This window comes from Tiliqua scincoides, chromosome 1 (genome assembly GCF_035046505.1).
Source record: "Tiliqua scincoides isolate rTilSci1 chromosome 1, rTilSci1.hap2, whole genome shotgun sequence".
Lineage (NCBI taxonomy): Eukaryota > Metazoa > Chordata > Lepidosauria > Squamata > Scincidae > Tiliqua > Tiliqua scincoides.
Window position 1 is genome coordinate 16,025,223 of NC_089821.1, and position 16,203 is coordinate 16,041,425.

At 44.4% G+C, this 16,203-nt stretch overlaps 1 protein-coding gene across 1 annotated transcript in view; it reads right to left on the reverse strand.

The window, feature by feature from the left end:
- LOC136640522 (cytosolic phospholipase A2 epsilon-like) overlaps positions 1 to 12,017 on the reverse strand; it is a 41,324-nt gene extending 29,307 nt beyond the window's left edge. The window contains exons 1-3 of the mRNA XM_066615705.1: positions 11,939 to 12,017; positions 10,016 to 10,152; positions 4,861 to 4,992 (exon numbers count right to left, since the gene is read on the reverse strand). Of these exons, the coding sequence (XP_066471802.1) occupies positions 4,861 to 4,992; positions 10,016 to 10,152; positions 11,939 to 12,017 (348 nt within the window). The remainder of the gene's footprint in view (positions 1 to 4,860; positions 4,993 to 10,015; positions 10,153 to 11,938) is intronic.
- Between the last annotated feature and the right edge of the window lie 4,186 nt (positions 12,018 to 16,203).

Genomic DNA, 16,203 nt, shown 5'->3' on the forward strand with positions numbered 1-16,203 from the left:
AAATCCATTCTCTGACCCTTCCAGTGCCAGCATCTGCTCATCAATCTGCTTTAGAAGTAGCCACTGAGGCAATTCCCGTCCCTTATTCCAGGGATTCTACACCTTCTCCGGTGACCAACTTAGCCCTGAGTAGCTGCATGTCTCATCATCCTTCTGGTGCTGAGTGTCCATCAGGAAGCAAAGATTGACTAATTAATGCTTCTCCAGCCCCTGCTACTTCTTCCCAACTAAAAATTCTTTCCTGGAACATTGCAGGGTGGAAGAATAAGAAAAATGACAGTGGTTTCTTAAGCTATCTTAGAACCTTTGACATTATTCTGTTGCAGGAGACATGGGCTTTGGACCATCTGTATATCCCTGGCTACAAGGCTTTTGTAGTACCTGCAACTAAATCCACCTCTAATGGTCGTCCTTTGGTGGGCTTAGCCAGCTTTGTACTGAAGCAGTTTAAGTCATGCCCTCTAGACATCATTCCAGGCTGTTGCAAGATACAAGCACTGAGGGTGTCTTTTGCAGACATTGACTTAATTTGCGTCAACACTTATATCCCTCCTTTGCTTAATAGTTTACAAAGGACCCAGCTCTGGAATGATCTATCATCATGTATGAATGACCTCAAGAGGGCCCACCCCCATGCTGAAATTCTTTTGCAGGGCGATTTAAATGCCAGGGTGGGAAATTCAGCAGATATCTTTCGCAGAGCCTGGGATGTGGTTGATGACAGCTCCCTCCCCCCCATTTGCGCATTAAGCAGGCGGTCCAAAGATGCATACTATAATGCTAATGGTATGGCCCTTGCTAAGTTTTCCATCAGCTCTAACATGATCTGGCTCAATGGTCTAAGAGAGTTCCCCAACGCTGATGAATTTACTTTTGTATCCTCTCGTGGTGCCAGCGTTGTGGATTACATTTTAGTTTCCACTAAAATGAAACATCATGTGAAAGATTTTGCCATTGGGGACCTAACCCTTAGTGACCATCTACCTTTAATCTTGGTCCTTGACCTCCATTCTGGGAGTGTTCCATCACAAGCTGAGATGGATACAAATCCAGAGGGTAGGTATAAAATTGTGGCTAATAGCGCCCTTTCCCCTAATTTCCATCGTCTAAGTACGGAACCAGCAAGCAGAGATTTTTTATCAGCCATTCTACAGGATCCGGATCCCCTTGTTCAAATCAAATCCTTTGAAGGTTTTATTGGTCACGTTTTTAAGGTTTTGAGTACGAAGCCTAAGTTGGTTGAATCCTGTGGTGCATTTGACAAAAAGGATTGGTTTGACAGTGAATGTAGGAATCTTAAGGTGTGTATTAGGGCTTCTTATTTAGATTTTAGAAAATACAATGACTCCAAGTGTTTGGTTAAATACTCTATCCTTAAAAAACAACTAAGTGTTTTATTGACAGAGAAAAAGAAAAGGTTTGTTTTAACTCAGTGGAACAAGCTGCATCAAGCAATTCAACAAAAAAATAATAAACAATTTTGGGCAGTTGTAGCAGGTTCGTGTAGATCAGAAACATACGACCCTGCTATTATTCCATCATCTACATGGGTTCAACACTTCACAGACATTTTTTACGATAAGAGCAAATCCCCAGACGCCTACCCTGACTTTACCTCTGTGGATCTGCCTATCTGGCCTCCTGTGACCCCTGAGGAAATTAAAGAACTAATTATGCAATTGAAGCCAGGGAAGGCTGCAGGTCCAGATGAAATACCACCTGAGCTTTTAAAAGGCGATCCGGAATGGTGGGCCCAGTTACTTGCCCACGTCTTTACAGTGATTGACAGTTCTGGCCTATTGCCCAATGTCTGGCTTACAGCGACAGTTATTCCTATCCATAAAAAGGGTGACCCTACCACACCAGGAAATTTTCGGCCCGTTAGTTTGCTTTCTGTAATAGGTAAGATTTATGCTAAATATCTATGCAATAAACTTACTCTCTGGGTTACTTCGCAAGGCATCTTAGGCCCCGAGCAATCTGGCTTCTGTCGGGGCAAATCAACTTTGGACAATTGTTTGATCCTATCTCATTTGGCCCATAAGCAGGTTAGGATATGCAAGGCTCGCCTTTATGTAGCCTTCCTTGATCTGAAAGGTGCCTTCGATTCTGTGGATAGGGAGCTTCTTTGGTCCAAGTTGGAAAACATGGGGATTGATAAAAGATTGTTGCTACTGATTAGGTCCCTCCATCTAAATACTTCATGCAGGGTTAGACGCTCCTGGAGTGGGAATCTAACTCATTCCATCGCTACCAACAAAGGGGTCAAACAGGGCTGTGTCTTGGCCCCCATGCTTTTCAATCTGTTTCTAAACGACCTTGCCCCATCCCTGAAGGAAATAGATAGCCATTGCCCGAAGCTTGGCGCAAGCCAAGTGCCGCTACTTCTGTATGCGGATGATGCAGTACTGATATCCCGTACTAGGATTGGCCTAAAACGTCTGCTGAATCGCACTGAAGAGTATCTTCTGTCCAACAAATTGCAAATCAACTATGCTAAATCTAAGATAATGATATTTGCCAATAGATGGAAGGCTTTTAAGTGGTCTTGTAATGGCAATAAAATGGAGCAGGTTAAGCATTTCAAGTACCTGGGAATCAACTTCCATTACAGGCTCACTTGGGCTTTTCATCGTAAGGCAGTGCAGAACGCATCCAAACTGGCGTCCTCAGCTATTTCCCGTTTCTTTTTTACCTGCGGCAATGGTTATGTTCCAGCTGCTCTGGAGGCATTTAAGGGAAAGATTCTTTCCCTGGTCCTTTATGGCTCTCCCATCTGGTATAAGGCTATTACCCAACCATTAGAACGCATTCAAGCCTCCTTTCTGCGGAAGATTTTGGGTTTACCCAGGTGCGTTCCCTACTCGGTTCTGTGTCTTGAGGTGGGGTTAATTCGGCTAAAGACGACTGCTTGGCTTAGATTATTGAAATTTTGGTTTAGGACTTTATTTAACCCTACCCCCTCTGGTCTAATGCTCCAATTATTGTCGGATTCAGTCCTGCCATTAGAGATCACTGATCTTCTAACCAAGCTCAAGTCAATAGGGCTGGACACTGCAGAGCTAGGCATGATTGGGTGTGATGCTGCTTACAGAATCGTCAAAGAAAGAATTCTTGACATCGAACAACAAGAGCTGTTTAGTGCCGCCAGAACCACATGCTCTCCACTCTATCTCCATGTTCCAATCAGTTTTGGGAAACTGGCCTCCTTCTTTTATCACTTGGAGTGCCCACAGGCTCGGAGAGCATTCACACTTGCAAGATGTAATGCTCTTCCATCAGCCGTGTTATCGGGCAGGTTCAGTGGTATTCCCTACTCGGAGAGGAAATGCAAGTGTGGTAGGGATTGTATTGAGACCATAACACATACCCTTTTCTACTGCCCACTTCATGATGTCTCACGCAAGAAATATCTAGGCCCTTTGCTAACTAGGATGCAGGGCTGGGAGGACTCAATCATGCTTCAGTCTCTCCTTTCCACATCTGACTCTGAGACCCTTGATAGGGTCGCTGCCTTTTTATCTGGGGTAATTGCCAGGCAGAGCTCTGGAACTCTGGGCAGTATGTGAGGAAAAGACTGATGTCTATGTTGTGGTGTCTTTGTATATTTTTGTTTTGTTTTGTTCTTTCTCTGTATTTTATGCCAATAAAGGTCTACTGAACTGAACTGAACTGAGCCCCCAGTCTCCAATGATACTCTGGCCCTTTGGAGACCTGCTGGAGCCCGTGCTGGCCTGATGCAACTGCTCTCAGTGTGACAACCAACTGTTCAACCTCTCGTGTGAGCTGTGGGACGAGGGCTCCCTCCACTGCTTGCTGTTTCACATGTGCGATGCAGCAGCAGCAGCAAAGGAAAGGCTGGCCTTGCTTTGTGCAAGGCTTTTTATAGGCCTTGAGCTATTGCAAGACCATTCATTCATTCATATAAGTTCCATCTCTAATGTATTCATTTATGTAAATTTATTCAAATTTGAAATGTAAATTAATTCTTTTTTTTTCCTGGCCCCCAACATGGTGTCAGAGAGTTGATGTGGCCCTCCTGCCAGAAAGTTTGGACACCCCTGGTCTAAAGGAATATGCAGGAAGAAGCTAGGCAGTGGCGTAGCTAGTGGGGGTGCAAAGCACTAAGTTTTGCAAGGAGCCTCACTGCAGTGTGCAAGTATACCACCTCCGTTTTGCTCCCACTGCCTGGAATGGCTCCAAAGGGAAGGGGGAGAGACCCCTTGCATGCTGCAGTGAGGCTGCCTACAAAACTAAGTGCTTTGTACCCCCTCTAGCTATGCCACTGGAGCTAGGACTGGGACCATAGGCTATTTTTAAAAAGCTAAAATATCACCATTAAAGGAAAAATTTTTTAAGGAAGAGGATGAGAACTCAGCTTTCCAGTTCTCTGTGAAATATCCAATAGTTGGCATTTTTGCCTTTAAAATGGCCTCTATGTTTGCTGCACCACCTGCTGGATTGGAAAGGAAAACAGCATTTGGTTGTACAGTTGACACAATCCAGTCAGAAAAGTCTTCTTCCAGATGCCTAGTTCTGCTTTTGGATTGGAGAGATTGATGTTCATGGGGAAGAATGTACTGAGAAAGCAAGCTACGAAACGTGGCATTCAAGGCTTCCTTTGCTTAATTGTCCATTAAAGTGATGGATTTAAGGGACCTGGATACCATAAGCAACAAGTATGACTTTAAAACCTGCACTTGTTTATTCAGATCTCACCTCTGGATTGGGCTTGAAGCTCATGAGGACTTTTTCATTTAATGGGAGTCTGGCTACATCAAAGTCTACATCAGGGACCTGAGTACCATAAGCAACAAGTATGACTTTAAAACCTGCACTTGTCTGTTGTTCAGATCTCACCTCTGGATTGAGCTTGAAGCTCATGAGGACTTTTTCGTTTAATGGTAGTCCGGCTACATCAAAGCGCACAGTGAAAAGTTGGTCATCTTGACTGCAAACATCCTTATCATAAATGCTCAGCTCCAGCATGTTCTGAAAGGAGAAGGAGAAAGATCTGTAAATAAAACAAGAGTTCTGTACAGTGCTGCTCTCCCCCTGATTTTCATTTAATTATATTCCATTTTTAGGAATCTATATAGGTAAGCTTACCAGTGCCAGGTTGCTGGAGACCCTGGGGGAAAACTGTGTCTCCCTGCTTTCCTCCAGATGTGCCCTGGACATTATTAGCACCACCTGTCTTGAAGGTGCATGGATCTGCCTAGTAAGATGGGCTCTCTGATGGGCACAGGCCTTTGGCTATTGCTCAACCTGGCCAATCCCAGACAAAACCCCTGAAACTTCCAAACAAGACCAATTGTTCCATAGCACTCCAAGTCAGTGGTTCCGAAATTTTTTAGCACCAAGACCCACTTTTTAAAACAACATTCTGTTGGGACCCACCTAGATTTATGAGAAAAAAAGGTTTCACTTGACCAGCCATTCAAGCCTCCTTTTTACTATGGGGGGGGGGGCCTCCTTCTTGAGCATTTGTTGAGCTCCATGTTCATCAGGTTGGGACCATTCTGGTGGTCTTGCATTCCCCTTCACCTGGCCTTCAATAAGAGCCAAAGCACATTTGCCTACTGACAAGTAAATGCACACAAGCGGCTCAGTTTCATTTTCCACAGGGCTCAATACATTTTTCTTGTCATTTTGGAGAGGGAGCAACTTCCTTGTCAAATGTTCTTGGGGGCTTGTGTTGATCGGATCAGGACCATTCTGATCACATTGCTTTCCCCTTGGCCTGCCTTCCAAATGGACTGAGGCTTGTTCATCTACTCAGATTCAGGAGCCTTTTATTGGCATAAAATAAACATAAAAACATAGAACAATACACTTAAACCATACCTAAAACAGCCCCCATAAATCAAGCCAAGACATCGCCCTTACTCACTTATACTGCGCCTCCGCAAAATTAAATAAAGAAATTTCGCCACCTGGCGTGTACATTCTTCATCCCTTCCTAATAGCAAATGATGTAGCACAAGGTCCTCTGACCTACATACAGAGGACAAAAGCGGCTTCAACAACTGCAAAGGCAGATCGTGAAACCATTTGCAAGTTAGGATCATATGTGGAAGAGATTCAATGTCCAGAGAGTTACAACAACACACCCTTGCTTGCACACTCAGGCCACTGTATCTCCCCGATGTAAAATTAGATGGCATAACATTGCAATGCGCCAGGGAAAAGGCTCTCCGTTCCTGTGAGTTAAGTAGGAAGTATAAGTAAGCGGGCTGTTTATCCAGGATTGGAAAAAGCGACAACTGAAGGGGTGGTGGATGCGGCTGCAAACAGCTCTTGCAGCTCTATATCCTCGAAAGAGATTTTCAAAGTTTTAAATGCCACCTTTGGAGAAATGGCTCCTGACAGATCTGCTGAGAGACCTATGGCCTGAACCTTTTTTTAGAAACAGTGACAGGCCTGGGGAGCGTGTTGGATCAGTTAATAAGCCTCTTAGCAGAGTGTCCTGCTCAGACACGTAGCAAACCCTTAACCAGAATTTGCTGAAACTAACCCAGGCCATGGTTTCTAATTTGAGTTGGCCCGCTTCCAAACATAATACTGTGTATGGCACGCAGCGTGGTACAGCAGATATTTTATATAAAAGCCATGACTGGATCCTCTCAACGCTGGCACCAAATGCAGACATCCAAATTGGTATTCCATACAAAATTGGGGCTTTAAACCTGGCATTAAAGAATTGCAGGGCAGAAGGGATATAAGAATTGCCCCATGCATAGAAAAAGCGTACAATGGCCTGTGTAGACAATTTTGCAGCCTGAATCCTCGCCTGCCGGTGCGGACTCCAAGAGAGTGCAATGCAACAGAATACCCAATACTTGAATTCCTTGACTTGCCTGATCACTTTGCCATTAAAAGTCCAAAGTCGGGGTTTTCATGATCTACCAAATACCATGATTTTCACAGTTTAAAGAGAGCTTGTTCTGTTCAGAATAGGTAAAACTAGATTGAACCAGGCGCCGTAAACCAATTCTGGTTCGAGAGAGCAGAAACATATCATCTGCATAGAGCAGTACAGGAACTTTTATGGAGCCACCTTTAGGGCAGTGAGCATCAACCTTGCGCAAGTGGGTGGCGAAATCATTGACATACAAATTAAACAGTGTGGGGGCAAGCACACAACCCTGCTTGACTCCCTTGTTCAGGGAGACCTCCCTAGAGTGTTCATCTACTCATGAGTAAACATGCAGCTGTGGCTCAGATTCACTTTCCATAGGGCTCAATACATTTTGTCAGTTGTATGCTTGTCAGTTTCAGTTTCAGGACCCACCAACAATCAGGTGGTGAATCACTGGTGGGTCCTGACCCACAGTTTGGAAAACACTGCTCCAAAGTTATACCAAAACTCCTTCTGACATGTGTCTTTAGTCACTACTAACAACGCATGTTATCCAAACCAAAACTGTGTACCTTTTGTCCAAGGATGATGCTAGAAATGAATAATGCCCAAGCTGGGTTTTAAAAGTCAACTTTTTCCTTACCCTATTTCCTCACCCCACCACCCCACTTATTTGGAGAAGGAAGCGTGGAAGGCATAATTGCAGTGCTGAGGTATACAAGGCATAACACACCCAATGAGGCATCCTGACAGTGTAGAGAAACCAGGTCATTGAGGCCAACAGGATAACAATGGGCTAACACTTGTACCCATTAAATTCCAATTCAGCTTCAGTAGCTTCAGTTAAATTCCAATTTATTGGCCACCTTGGGTATCAAAAAGGGGTACTGCAATCAAGCCCCTTTAAAAAGCCTGAAGTTTATAACCATCTCCCAAATTCTTAAAACAAGTATATTATTCTGATTCAAAACAGTCCATTAATTCTTATATAAGTATTGTAAGGAAGTTGGCCAATCAGGAGCAAACTGACTATAAACAATCAGATGGCTGTCTGAAATGACTTTGATAGCCCCAGATAAGACACTGTCTTTCCTTGGCTTTGAATGGTATAAAATGCCCTTCCACAGCATTTCTCAGCTCTGATCTAACTGTGGCAGCAGTCACATGGAGGACCCACAAAGCCCTTTATCCACGTTAGGTGCTCCTGGAGGCAGCAAAATATAACTGAATATGTTGGCAACCTTCAGTCTCGAAAGACTATGGTATCGCGCTCTGAAAGGTGGTTCTGGAACAGCGTCTAGTGTGACAATCCCTTCCACACTGGGAGCAAGTGCAGTCTGTCCCTGGTCTGTCTCCCTGGCTATGGGCCTTCCTTCTTTGCCTCTTAGCCTCAGACTGTTGGCTAAGTGTCTCTTCAAACTGGGAAAGGCCATGCTGCATAGCCTGCCTCCAAGCGGGCCGCTCAGAGGCCAGGGTTTCCCACTTGTTGAGGTCCACTCCTAAGGCCTTCGGATCCCTCTTGCAGATGTCCTTGTATCGCAGCTGTGGTCTACCTGTAGGGCACTTTCCTTGCACGAGTTCTCCATAGAGGAGATCCTTTGGGATCCGGCCATCGTCCATTCTCACGACATGACCGAGCCAACGCAGGCGTCTCTGTTTCAGCAGTGCATACATGCTAGGGATTCCAGCACGTTCCAGGACTGTGTTGTTTGAAACTTTGTCCTGCCAGGTGATGCCGAGAATGTGCCGGAGGCAGCGCATGTGGAAAGCGTTCAGTTTCCTCTCCTGTTGTGAGCGAAGAGTCTATGACTCGCTGCAGTACAGAAGTGTACTCAGGATGCAAGCTCTGTAGACCTGGATCTTGGTATGTTCCGTCAGCTTCTTGTTGGACCAGACTCTCTTTGTGAGTCTGGAAAACGTGGTAGCTGCTTTACCGATGCGTTTGTTTAGCTCGGTATTGAGAGAAGGAGTGTCGGAGATCGTTGAGCCAAGGTACACAAAGTCATGGACAATCTCCAGTTCATGTGCAGAGATTGTAATGCAGGGAGGTGAGTCCACATCCTGAACGATGACCTGTGTTTTCTTCAGGCTGATCGTCAGTCCAAAATCTTGGCAGGCCTTGCTAAAATGATCCATGAGCTGCTGGAGATCTTTGGCAGAGTGGGTAGTGACAGCTGCATCGTCGGCAAAGAGGAAGTCACGCGGACATTTCAACTGGACTTTGGAATTTGCTCTCAATCTGGAGAGGTTGAAGAGCTTTCTGTCTGATCTGGTCCAGAGATAGATGCCTTCTGAATATATAACTGAATATATAACTGAATATAAAATATTCAGAAGCCTCATAGTTCATGTGCAGTGTTCATATACAAGCAATGTACGGTCCAGGCAGTGACTGCCCTGGTGTTCGGACGTGACATACAGACAGCCAGCACATGGGCTTTCTGGTCTTTTTCAGTCTGAAAAACATTCTTTTTCAAAGGAATGTTTTCAGCTGCACAACACAGTGTTCATTATAAAATTCAGGTTTACTTTACTTCATAATATGAAGTATTATGGAGGAATAATCAAAAACCAGCACTTAAGAACATAAGAACAGCCCCACTGGATCAGGCCATAGGCTCATCTAGTCCAGCTTCCTGTATCTCACAGCAGCCCACCAAATGCCTCAGGGAGCACACCCGATAACAAGAGACCTGCACCCTGGTGCCCACCCTTGCACTGGCATTCTGACATAGCCCATTTCTAAAATCAGGAGGTTGCACATACGCATCATGGCTTGTAAACCGTAATGGATTTTTCCTCCAGAAACTTGTCCAATCCCCTTTTAAAGGCATCCGGGCCAGATGCTGTCACCACATCCTGTGGCAAGGAGTTCCACAGACCAACCACACACTGAGTAAAGAAATATTTTCTTTTGTCTGTCCTAACTCTCCCAACACTCAATTTTAGTGGATATCCCCTGGTTCTGGTGTTATGTGAGAGAGTAAAAAGCATCTCCCTATCCACTCTGTCCATCCCCTGCATAATTTTGTATGTCTCAATCATGTCCCCCCTCAGGCGTCTCTTTTCTAGACTGAAGAGGCCCAAACGTCGTAGCCTTTCCTCATAAGGAAGGTGCCCCAGCCCACTTAGAACAGATGATCAATTTCATACCTTTACTTTGCGCTGAACCATGAAATGAAAGGTTTCATTCCAGACCGGGTCTTTGGAATTTTGAACAGTCTTTGTTTGGAACCGTGTTGATGAAGCAGTTGGCAGCCATAGGCTTATATAGCAATCTGAATGGCTTACTGTGGAAAACACAAAATGAAAACTAATCACTACAGATGACAACAGGCATAATATGCCTTGCAGCTGAACATAGTAGGTGGGAATATCTGATACTATCTTCTTTGCTGTTAGAACATTCTTACTTAGCAAATCCCATGATTTGCTATTATATTGTGAATTCTGACAACTAGCTAAATCTATGGTCTGCATGACACATTCTCTCTCTCTCTCTCTCTCTCTCTCTCTCTCTCTCTCTCTCTCTCTCTCTCTCTCTCTCTGTGAGTATATCTATGATATCTAAATGAAATAATACACAGTTTCCAGATGATATAGCAATATCAAAGGTGAAATTCCTAAAATATGTTATGTTTTATGACTTCCTCAAGATCTCGTGGAAAAGTCTTGCCCACATGACTTGGGCTTATGGCCTGATCCAGTGGGGATGTTCTTATGTTCTTATGAGCAAGCCATTCCATAATTCCATTGAGGGAATGTCACTCTTCAAGACTAACTGAAAAGAAGCAGAGTGGCTTTTTTTGCATCCAGTTGAATAATGAGCTTCTAATGCCCCCCCCCCCAACACATAAGCTAATAGAAAAATCCTAGACCTATAGTAGGAATTTGGCTCTAGGATAGGGCTCTACAAACCCCAGCCCGAGGGCCAGATCTGGAGTTTGGAGATAGCCCTTCCCTGTGTGAGCAGCACTTACAGTTCTGCTGTGCTGCCACTCCTGGCACCTGATCTCATCACAAGGATGCTCTGGGCAGTCGCGTCAGTCGCAAAACCTGTGGAGGCTATTGGCAATAGACACAACTGCCTAGAGTGTCCTTGTGATGGGTGCCAGGAGCAGTGGCAGCACAGTGGAACTGCGAGCATTGGCTGTGACAGGGAGGGCTTTTCAGCTGCTCTCGGACAACGTTTTCCAAATTTCACTCATTTTTCTGAACCAGAATTGGAGTTGCTTGTCACATTGACATGACGGTCTATAAATAGCAATGGATGGTCTCATCTGAAGACAGATAATTGTGTTGTATTTCTGCCTCAGGAGTGGTTGAATGTTCTAGTGAGACACAATGCAGAGATGTTGCAGTATGACCTGCATCAGGGAGGGCTGATTGGAAAGAGGCCAGGTCAGGGACAGAACAAGGGTGCTTCCTATGCTTTGGGCTCATAGGACCCTTTCATCATTTCAGTTCTCTTCCCTTTTCAGGAGACATGTGGTGAAGGTGACAGGACCTCCACTTCACCTCCCTCCCAAACCACTGTGGGCCAAGGAATGCACAGTCCCTCTTGGCAACAGGGAATCCTGCTGTACCAATTTGCATGGTTCACCTGCTGGAAGTATCATCAGAAGTAACTGGCGATGATGTCATTGCCAGTTTCTTCCAGGTTGGGAGGCCAAAAACACTCCAAACCCTGGTAAGAGGCTCAGGGTGGATGGGAGAGCTTTTTTGAGCATGCAAAAGCATGTGCTGGAACTCTGCCCACTGAGCTGAACCTCCTAGAGCTGTTTGTGTCACTGGTCTTACTACTGGGCGGGAGGTTTTTGGGGGTCCCACTTGTACCACAGGACACATACCGGTGATATACATACCACTGGTTGAGAAATGTTACCCTAAGTCAAATCCTCTTTAAGCGGTATGGGGGGGTGCCTCCTTGCAGCTTAAAGGATGATAGGGGTGGAAGATGGGCTTCCTTCTTCATTAGGAAATCAAGCAACAATTCCTTGATACCCAACAAATATGGCGCAGCGAGCCCACACTGCCAAATCAGCCCTTTAGCAAAAGAATAAGAAAGATACTTACTGATATCTGCTTGTCGGAGATTCTTTGCTCCAATCACTCTTACACTCAACAAGTTACAAGGTGATTCTTCTACCTGCATAATAATGACATACAAAAACAACACTAAGATGCAAGTAGGAAATGAAACTGTAGGATCAGAGAAGCACTGAGCAGGGAAGATCAAAACCACTTTTAGCAGAGCACAGAAAGTTTACAGGGACTGCAGCATGGTGGAAACTACCTCAGCAAACTTTAGGAATATATTTCATGATGCTTAATACTGCAGGGATGCTGTTCCCAGTAAGTTTGGGAACCCCTGACTTACACCCTTAATAAAGTTGCCGTATATTTTTGCAAAGAAAGGTAACCATGGACTTTCTGGATTCTCCATAATATTACCAGTCCTGAATGAGTCTCAGTCTCTGTCCTAAATTGCATAGCAACATGGGCTCCACCAGTTGCACAATTCTTGATAGCATAAAACTCCTTGTGCTGCACATAGCCAACTTTAACCTGGGTAAATGTGCCATCCAAAGCTGTCAGACCAGAAATATACTTGGTAGGGTGAACAGGGATGACAACCGCAGGCCCTGTGATTTGGGTGGCCTCATGAAGAAGATTGGAGAGATGGTGGACCCCTATGGACTTCTCCAGCACCTCTGCTGCAGCTGGAGAAGCTGGTAAGGAACTGCTATGACCTTGTGCCAATCTTCTGGAGCGATTGGATCTAATCAACTACTGTTGCAGCCACCTTCTCCATCACTTGGCTCCTCCTTAAAATCAGAATCTCTCTGCTCCCAGCATTCTCCAGCACCTGCCTGTTTTGATGAAGTGGCAAGGCTGTGAAAGGAGATGGTGGAAGAGATCAGGAGAGGGTGTGCTTCAGAAAAGGTGGGACAGAACTGAGGCATTGCTTTAGGTGGCAATCTGGCTGTGGCCAGGCCTAAATTGCCCAATGTCCTGTATCCCTCCCTGTCCTGGGAGGGGGATACCTGAGATCACTCGGAACTGCCCATCTTCCCACTGGCGTAGAAATTTGACCAGCTTGTAGCTGTCCAGATTGTGCAGATGCTGGCTTTGAGTCAACACCTTGTTACAGATCAGTTTTGGTCTCAATGGAAACACCATGCTCACTGCTCTTCTCAGCTAGGGTAGAACTAGCTGGGTTAGAAACTCACTCCCCAGGTCCCTGCTACACTTGACATGAGTACACATTTTCCTACACAGCCGGGAACTTAGTGCAAAATTGCCCAGGCAGCAAAGCTTGTGCTAGCATTGAACATTCACACTCTGCCCATGATATCTTCACAAAAATCAGTAGTTACAGTTCTTGTTGCTATAAATGCTCCAGTTCAGAGTAATGATCAAAATGCAGCTTTCACACAGCAGACCATTGATCATTTGTGAATCATCCTCTTGAAGTAAGACACAGGCGTGGCAGAAGCAATTCATATCTTAGTCTTTCCTTAAGAATCTGTCCCTCGGCAGACTTCTGAGATCGGTGTTGCTGTTTAGACCGTCATCAGCACAAATCAAATTCACATTTTAGACATATTTTTGCCCAAGGAAAAGCAAGTGACACAACAACAGCTTGATCTGAATTCTTGGCATTAGCACATCTTTCACTTTCACATAGATGATAATTACAGTGTATGTTTATGTAGAATTTATAATTATATGTTTGTAAAGGGTATATTTGTCAGCAAGCCAACAGTGTCTCCAATAGCAATCTGGCCTGTCCAGCCATCCTTGTTAGAAGGAGGAGACTATTAAGAAGAACCTTGACTGGTTCCCTCCTGCATCGCCACAAATGGCAGTGACCCAGAACAGATCTCAATCTTGAGATCCAGTCTAAAAACCTCAAAAAAGGGAGGGTGGAAAGGCATATATGGGAGGAGATGCTGTTAGCCTAGGCTCAGACCATTCAAGAAAACAGGTCATAATCAAAACCAGCACTTCACATTGAACATGGCCACTCACCAGAAACCATTGTTGTGCTGCACGTTGCATCTGCTGCAAATAATACATGAGATAGAACATTAGTCCTGATTGGCTCCTGACTGCCAAAAGTCAGGTTGCAATTCCCATTATCACTGTAAATACCTTGAGTCTTGGGGCGTCCTCATTGTAGTACAGTGACTTTACCTACTCAGTGGATTGCAGCTGGTTGAACAAGCATTTATTCTTTCTAAGAGAGGTCTAAGAGAGTTCCCATACTGGGAACTGTAGTATGGGACAGTGGGGAAGGAATCTCTAACAGAATTATTGGTTATTTTTCTAAACTCTAACACCCAGCTTTCTTTAGGGGAAACCATAACGATTAAACTGAACTAACACCAATAAGTCTATAGTGTAGATACACACATACAAAACACCGCAGAGAATATGATAAAATAATATAACAAAAGAAAAGAACACACTACCACCCCTGTTTCCCCCATACCCCGCTGGAGTATCCTTGATGCTTACCAGGCATGATAATCGTCCACGTGCTTCCATTTATATTTTCTGTGCAAGTTTCAGCAGAGCAAATGTACCTGTTGGCCGCCACGGATAACACTGTAAACCTCCAGATACATTTACAGTCTTTAAACCAGTAGAGGTGGATGCATAGCTTTTTCAGAAGTGATTCAGAGCTACACGCCCACTAATTTCTGAAATGAAAGGAATTCTTCCTCCTTCTTAAATGTTTATTGGGAGCAAGTATCTGGTAATGAAATATCTTTGGGCTTTATATTTGTTCCATAACATACAGAGCACAAAACAATAAATACACATTAAAACACAGACACTGTAAATTACACATAAAACTAGGTTTGCCAACTCTGAGTTATTCCTGAATATTTTTTTTCACTAACGTGACGCAATGTTGGAATTCCTTGGAGGCTTTCAGATGTCAGCTGGAGACTGATGCTGATTACTAGAGAATCCAGGCCAATCCTGGAAGGTTGGCATAATTAAAGGTAAAATTAAGACTATAAAAGAACAAATTTTGGTGAAGAATGTGTGTCATTACTGTGAAGGTAGGTCCTGACTCCTGACACACTAACCTCTGAGAGTTGTTTGAGAGTGTCATCAGGCATAAGGATAAAGGTGACATTATATAGTAGGGTCTTCTGTGTAAATTTAGCAGTCATGGAATAAAAAGGACAAGTTCTTTTATATTTGGTAACTGGTAAAGATGGTAAGTGGAGCGTATCAATTGGGAATTTTCACAGTGGAGGGAAGTAAGAAGTGGGGTCCCCCAAGGATATCTTTTGGGACTGGTACTTTTTAACTTGTTCAAAAATGTTTCAAAAATGATCCGGAATAGCAAAGTGGTCAAGTTTGTAGATGACACTGAACTATGTTGTGCGGTTAAAAAAAAAAAAAAAGCAGATTGTGGAAGGCTCTGAAAAGACCTCTCCAAGTTGGGTCAATGGGCAACCAAATGTATTTATTTATTTATTGCAAGTGAAAATGGAAAATGCAGTTCAACATCAACTTGCGTAAAGAGATTTTTTGTGCATTGGGGCAAAAATTCCAACTTCACAAATATGCTGATGGAATCTCAGATGTCCGTGATGAATCAGAAAAAAGATCTTCGACTCATGATGGATATGAAAATGTTGGCTGAGTATCAACATTTGAAAATATTGAAATGAAATGAAATGTTGAATGAATGAAAATGTTGACTGAGCGTGTGGCTCTGAAAATGGCAATTACAAGGCAAGGAAGGAAACAAGGAAAAGTTTGTGGCCTATTAGTTTCAGAAAACAGGGGACATGCTTGATGACCCAATCCTATCAGGGCCTTATGCTGATCTAGTAAACCAGTCAAAGTAAGTTCTGAACCAATGGTGGAAATGTTGCTCCAGTATTCACTGGGCCGCAGCCACCAGAGCAAACAGTTGGAGGCGGCATGTGGGCCGCCAAACCTTCTCGGTCCCCCATTTTCAGGGCCTAAGAGAGCAGGGTAAAGGGGGTAATTTGTACCCAGGCCCAGGGTCAGAAAGGGGGCCCAGGAGCCAAAGGAGGGGGCCCAGAAATTTCTTGGGATCTTACATTTTCCAATCTCACCCAGGCTCACTGCCCATGCAGAATGCTGCGGGCATTACTGTGGGCACATGGCAGCAACTACTGCCACAAGGCCCTGGAATGCATACATTCCTTAACAGTGTCACATCTGGAGGGAAACTGACCTGCTACAGTATCTCTTTGGCTTGTGGATCCACTTACCAGGAAGAAGTGTAGAGCAACTGCAGCTGCTGCAGAAGTCAATGTTGGCGTACATATGACACTCTCCAT